We start from the raw sequence: 7,673 nt of genomic DNA, 5'->3' as shown, positions 1-7,673 counted from the left end.
GGATAATGTAATATAAATTAATGATAACTTGGTAATGAATCATGGATAATTTAATAGTAAATTAATAATAATTTTGTAGTATATAATCGAAAATTAAATTGTAAATCAATTATGACATAATAGTAAATATATAATAATATAATAATAAATCATTGATAATTTAGTAGTAAATTACCAATAACGCAGTAATAAATTATTAATAACTTAACTATAAATGAGTAACAATATAGCAGTAAATTAGTTAATCATTGATAATTTTATAATAAATTATTCATAAATTAATAATAAATAAGTTATAACTTTATAATAACTTATCAGTAACTTAGTAATAAATAATTCATAATTTAATGATAAATCATTTATAAATATGTAATAAATTATTGATAATTTAATAGTAAATTATTGGTAGCTTAATAATAAATGATTAATAACATAATAGTAAATAAACAATAATTTAATTATTAATCATTGATAATTTTTTTTATTATTAAGGATTGAACCAGGTTCATGGCGGAAATGAATCAAAAACTTTCATCTTAGGGGCTAGAATCAACCTATATCAAATCTATTCAATAAAAAATTTAGTAAAAAATTTTTAAATTTGAATAAAATAATAATATTATCGTATAAAAATAAAATTATCTTATATATTGTTAGTAACTTTTTAAATTCCATATTTCATAATTGTAAATATATAGTAGCATATTAATAAATCAAGGATATGTTAATAAAAAATAAATAGTAACTTAGTAGTTAATCATATATATCTTAACAATAAATCAATGATAACTTAACAGTAAATCAATTTTGCTTTAATAGTAATTAATTGATAAAGGGTTAATGTTATGAATGGCTCTTAAACTATAGTGAAATATATAATGTGGTACCTGAACTATAAAATTATTAACTAATGCAGTACCTGGAAAGTTGCTTGTATGCCATGTATCATCATTTGAAACTAATTATGTTAGGGATAAGTACCATATTAATTAACAAATTCATAGTTTAGATATCACATTAAAGATTTTTAAAATTTAAATACCATATTGAACATTTCACTATAATTCAAGAGTCATTTGTAACATTATCCCAATGATAAATTTAGTAGTAAATCATAAATAACTTAATAGTATCAATAATAATTAAGTAGTTAATTATTAAAAACTTGAAAGTAAATCAATATAACTTAGTAGTAAATTATCGATGACTTAATTTTTTTTGAATAATCTATAACTTAATAGTTAACCACTAGTAATATTATAGTAAATCATGGATAATTTAATATAAATAAGTGATAACTTGATGGTGAATCATGATTAATTTAATAATAAATTATAATAATTTCATAGTAAATAATCGAAAACTACGTATTAAATCAATGATAACATGTAATAAATGCATAATAATCATTGGGGATTTAGTAATAAATCACTAATAACATAGTTATAAATTAGTGATAATTTAGTTGTAAATTAGAGATAATTTAGTAATAAATTAGTTAATAATTGGTAAGTTTGTAATAAATAATCGATAACTTAATAGTAAATCAGTTATAACTTTATAATAAATCTTTAGTAATTTAGTGATAAATTATCAATAATTTAATGGTAAATCATTTTATAATTTAGTGATAAATTATTTATAAATTAGTTGTAAATTAATGTTATTTTAGTAATAAATCATTAATAACTTAGTAGTAAATCATTGATAATATAATGATAAATCAATGATAACTTAATTGTCAATATTTGATAATTTTTTTTATATTCAAAGTTGTCGGGTATTGAACTTTGGTTACTACTAAAAACGAAACTAGAACTTTTATCTTAAGAGGCTAGGATAAATCTACCATGAGCTTATTTAATAAAAAAATTAGTAAAAAAAATCTAAATTTAAATGAAGCAATAATGTTACTTTATAAAAAAGAAAATTATCTTATACTAACATGAAACCTACGCTTTATTGCAGGAATCCAATATTTAATATATGATGGTATAAATTTTATCAATATTTACCAAAAAAATAAGTTAAATACTTAATTTAGGATTAAACGTTTGCATGGTTACTCAATTTAAGATTAAACGATTACAATTAAGAATATAAATAAGGATTAAACATTATTGAACGTTTACAATTAAGGATATATTTAGAAGACAAATTGTGCGTGTCTTCTCCATGTGGTTTAATTGCATTTTTTAGTTGTGTATTATACTAATTTATTCCTTAAAACCCCAAAAAAATTAAAAGATAATAAAAACATCAGTTTTATAAGAACACAACAACTTTTCTTTCTTCTTTCTTTCCAAATTTTTTTCTTTTTATCTTAACTTCAAAATTTTCTCCTTTCAACTCTTGTTTCTCTACAAAGCATCCCATTGTTCTGTTCTTGCAAAGGGCTATCTTTTTTTTTTTTTATTTCATTCAATTTTTTTTCTCCATTCAACTACTTTCTCTTAGTGTTCACTTTCTCTCTTTAGCTGTAACTCCTTTATTTACAATATAAAAAAACTAGAAATTTTAAACCTTGCCTTGTTGAGCCGTTAAAAGGTTGTGCATGCTCAATCTTTGCCAAATTTGAAATTTTGGAAGAAAACCAGATTAACAAACACCTAATCAATGAATCTCTTTCTGTAATTTTATAATTAAGAAGTTGGAGATGGAAAAGGTGTCTCGAAGAAATGAATCAAGGGGAGGTGAGGGTTATGAGGTGTGCCTAATAAGTTTAAAGACAGAACTGAGAAAGAGAACCCAAGACAATGCTAGATATTTGAAAAGGAAAAGAATATAGTGAAACACGTAAGCGAGAAACCTGCAGCTGAGAAAAGCAATTTGCAATTCAAGGGTGTTCGAAAGTGAAAATGGGGGAAGTGTGTGTTCGAAGTCCAAGCAGTTGTTGCCCAGTTTGCAAACTCCGAGCCTCCCAGGACCCATTCGGAGCAATCCACCATTGGAAGAACACAGTTGAAGAATGGAAATATGCAATTGAAGTGTGTCGGAGATCATCTGCCTCTGTTTTCCCAGACATGGGTGAAGAGGTATATCTACTTCTAAAATTCAGTTTTGATTCTCTTCCAATGACATGATTCGAACTTGCCTCTTGTACCGTAGTTTGTTCTCAGAGGTTTGCCCAATTTATAAAGATAAGCTTATAGATTTCTGGATAGGGGAGGGGTTTTTGGATGGACATGGGAATACAAGTCAAGTTCGAAACCAAGGCCACCACATCATTGGTTGTCTTCTTCATGCATGTTTATTGGAAGAAATAAATGAATTATTCATAAAGATGCATGATGTGATTCGTGACATCAGTTTGTGGACAGCATGCAAGTGTGAAGAAGAAAAGTGGAGGTTTTATGTGGAGGCAGGTTATCAATTAACTAAGTTACCAGAAGTTCAGAAGTGGGGAAGTATACGCAGGATGTCATTGATGAAGAACAGGATTGCAAATTTAGTAGATGCACCTAACTGTCCTGATCTCCAAACTCTGTTTCTTAACGATAATCAGTTGAAGGTGATCAACAATGAGTTCCATTTTATGTGTAGCTTAAAAGTTCTAAACTTGTCATACAATAGAGATATAGAAGAATTGCCAGTGGGAATTTCGAAATTGATGTCTCTGGAATGTCTCGATCTCTCGGATACATGGATAGGACAGCTACCAATTGAATTGAAGGCTTTAGAAAAGCTTAAATGCGTGAACTTCGAATTTTGTGGTTCTCCTGGCATAAGAATTCCAAGAAAGTTGATATCTGCATTTTCAAAGCTGCAAGTATTGAGAATGTCTGGCTGTGATTATTCTTCGGGCCGGGAAGTGGAAGATGATAGTGAATGCTTGGTGGAAGAATTGAAGTGCTTGAACCGTTTGAATTTGTTGACTGTCACTATAACAAGTGCTTTGGGTCTCGATAGACTTTTGAGTACTGAAAGGTTATGCAGCTGCACTTTAAGTATTCAGCTTGGATTGTTGAAGCACTCGAAGCGATTGAATATTTTATCTTTAGCGAATATGAAGAGTCTAGAATGTCTAGACCTTAGGAACTGTGAAAGTTTGGAAGAAGTGGAGATGGAGTGGGGAGGGGAAGGCAGAATGATAAAAGCACTGAGTCACATTGAATCCTCTGTGATTGCAAGCAAACATTGCTTCCAAAGCCTTCGCTTTGTATTTATAACCCAATGTTCACAATTGAAGGACATAACATGGCTAATTCTCGCTCCAAACCTGAGGTCTCTTAGTGTGGGGTTCTGCAACAATATGGAAGAAATAATCAATGAGAGAAAACTAAGTCAAGTGGCTGAGCTAGTAGAAACTTTAAGCCTATTTGGAAAACTCGAGTCTCTTAATTTACAGGTTTTGCCAGAGTTGAAGAGCATTTACTGGGATACACTTCCCTTCTCATGTTTGAAAGAAATTTTGGTTTGGCGATGCCCAAAGCTGAAAAGACTTCCACTCGACTCCAACAGTGCAAAGGAAAACAAAATCAGCATTAGAGGAGAGAAAAAATGGTGGAAAGAGCTTCAATGGGAGGATGAATGTGCTCTAAACGATTTTCTTCTATTTACTGAAGTTGCAGAGTAAACATATTACTTTTACCTTTAGTCTCTGTTATAATTGTTGTGTTTGAAGCTGTTGCGGTGTGTTCTAAAATCGTGGATGACCTTCTCATTTGTATGATGTTCATTAAATTGACTAAGTTAATGATGAATCTTTTGCTTATATGGATTTAAATATAGGCTGCATTTTAATGCTGAGTAAATAATTTTAGCTTCAACCTAAATATCTCAATTTGTTTTATTTTATTATGCTACCAACTTTTTCTTGATTTAAACATGTCTCGTCTTTCTTTAATTATAACTATTATCTTTGTATAAAAATGTGAATTTTAAAAATATTAAAAGTGATTGACTTAAATATTTTTATAAAATTTTAAATTAAAAAATTTATCCTTAAATATATAATTTTTAGGAATTTATTTAATTTTAATTTAAATAAACTAAAATTAAAAATAATTTTTTTTGCAAAATTAAGTCACCTAAAATTGTAAACTTTTAATTCCAAGATTGTAAGTGATTCACTAAAATATTATTATTAAATTTTTTATAACTTTTAATTTAAATTAATTTTCATTTTTACTATTAAAATTTTAATAATTACAGTAAAAAAGTATTAAAAGTGATTGATGAAAATATCTTCATTAAAATTTTTAATTCCTAAAATGTTAAAAATGATTGATTAAAGTACTATAATAAATTTTTTTATAAATTTTAATTTAAATGAAGTTTCTTTTTCATTATTAGACTCCTAAATCATTAAAGCATATTTGCTTTATCTCTATTTTTTTTTCCTTTCAAGTTTTTATTTTAATTGATTTGCTAACCATATATGTATGTTAATAATTTTATTAATTGTATATTTTATGAGTTGATAATTTGATCATTAATAACACAATTAAATCTTTTTATTTGCTTGAAATAATTCAAAAGGGAAATTAATTAAATCTTTTTTTATTTCATTGTAATTTTTAAAATTATATATTGTAATATTTTTATACAATCAAAATTTATGCATAATAAAATTTTTAAATAAAAGAAATTTTATGTTTTTAATTGGTAGAATGTAGAATTATAATTTATTGATGGAAACACCAATAGAAGATTATTTAGAGCAAAAAAATGAGACAAAAAATTGACTGGTTATACATAACTCTATCTTATTCATATAAATAAGGTTAGTGCTATATAATATTTCAATAAAAAAAATTTAATTTTAATGATTTCAAATTTTTTTAGGATTAACATAAAACTATTTTGTTGGGAGAAACATTGAACACCTTTCATTCTTTTTTCATTATATAAGTTAAAGAATGTTCATGGTTATATACAAATTTTTAATGTTACTATATTGGGTAATATTTATTTAAAAGTATTGAAATTCATCAAATTAATTATCACTATTACATTTAATATAAAAATATTATTATAAATTATAATTTAACTAAACTTAAATATGATTTAAAAGCATTAATTAACAAAATTCTTTTGATAGATTTTTATTTAATTGTGCATTTAGTATTTCAATTATTTTGAATTTTGACTACTCATAATTTCAAGTTGGGTTTTAATTTTAGAATCAACTATCAATTAGGTTGAGTCAAGTTTTATATGTGCCTATGCATTTTGTGCTTAATTATTCACTTATCACTTGAGCATCAATAATTAGTGCAAGCTTTTTGTTCTTTAAAAAGCTGAATTTAAAATCATATTAAATTCAAATAAAATAAAAAATATTAGATTCTGATTGGATTGCTATTTTATTTCAAATTTTGGGTTCAATGATTTCAGATTTTAAATAACCACAAAGGTTTTGATTTTTTTAAATCAATTGAATATACTGAAATTTGTTTATTTTTATAATTATGTGTATTATATTATTTTTAATTATATTAAAATTTATAAAGCATAAAAATTTTATGTATACTCAATTTTAGTTTTGAATTGTTTCAAATTTAAGTTAATTAATTCATATTATTTTTAACTATACTTTTATGATACTGGTAATAAATTTCAAAATAGAATGAAAAAACAAAAAAAATTTAAATGCAAAAGTTATGAAAATATTAATGATAATTCTAGAAGAAAATTCATATGCCCAAATTGTGCAAAGATTAAATGATATATCTTCTTTTGAGAATTTTGAAATTCTTATGCTCCAATCTTGCTAATCAAGTTGCTACAATATGCATTGAAAGAAACAACTTAAACATTTCATTTGAAATAAATATTATAGTTCAGACTTATTTAGGAAGATAATATACAATTAAACATTATTTGGGTAATTATGACTCCTTATAATCCTTATTCTTTTTAAATGAAAAAGTTGGTTGATATTAAAAAATAAAAAAGTCATTTTGAATGATAGTAATAAAAACGAAATAACAATTATAAATATACCATCTTTTTCATTTAATAAAAGAAAATTTTGAAGAATAATGTGAAAGTAATTATTATAAACTTAATATTTTTTTAAATTATTGTCTATTTTATTTTTTTATAAATTTTATTTCATAAATTTTTTCTAATTGCTTTTATATAATTCAATTTTTACCTATAATTATATACTTAAAGATAGTAACATAGGGTAAAGTTTATTATTTTCATTGTTGGCACAACACTTCAATTTTTTCAATCTTTCATAAGAAATTGTACTTTGCCAACAAGTGTAGACACCCTAAGTGGTCCGATCCTAAGCCCATTGGGCTTGGTACAATAAGATCCATATTATTAGGCCCAATTATCCATTTTCATTTTTATTTCATATTTTGTTTTTGTTATTATTTTTGGTTTTTTCTTTTCTGATTATTTATTTGATTTATCTTTGGGTTTTCTGTTTAGGCGTTAAGATTATAGGATAATGATAAGATAATAGTTAAAAAAAGGGGGGGGGGAAGATAAAATTTTACCTGTGAATGCATGCTAGTAGAATTTTAAAAGGGATTAAATTTGTATTCGAAAAATCCAAAGTTTTTTATAATATCAAAATCTTGACAAAGGTTGAGTTAATCAGGGATTCTTCTGAATTTTCCTATAAACTTGGCACAAATATTTTAGAGTAGGGAGATCAAGAAAGATCATTGAGAAAAACAGAAGTACATGGCACCACCGATTCCCACCAAGCC

General features: G+C 25.2%; 1 protein-coding gene across 1 annotated transcript; it reads left to right on the top strand.

The window, feature by feature from the left end:
- Positions 1-3,079: 3,079 nt before the first annotated feature.
- On the top strand, positions 3,080-4,576 carry LOC149510730 (disease resistance protein RPS5-like). Its single transcript, XM_089757073.1, has one exon. It carries the CDS (start codon positions 3,080-3,082, stop codon positions 4,574-4,576), a length of 1,497 nt encoding a protein of 498 aa, XP_089613199.1.
- Positions 4,577-7,673: the final 3,097 nt, after the last annotated feature.

This window comes from Durio zibethinus, chromosome 28, assembly GCF_047325235.1.
Source record: "Durio zibethinus cultivar Kanyao isolate XHJ-2024 chromosome 28, ASM4732523v1, whole genome shotgun sequence".
Lineage (NCBI taxonomy): Eukaryota > Viridiplantae > Streptophyta > Magnoliopsida > Malvales > Malvaceae > Durio > Durio zibethinus.
Note: the sequence above shows the minus strand (reverse complement) of the source record. Positions and strands in the feature narration are given on the sequence as shown.

Coding starts and splice junctions, on each gene's coding strand:
- LOC149510730 (XM_089757073.1), top strand. CDS start 3,080: ATGATTCGAACTTGCCTCTTGTACCGTAGTTTGTTCTCAGAGGTTTGC.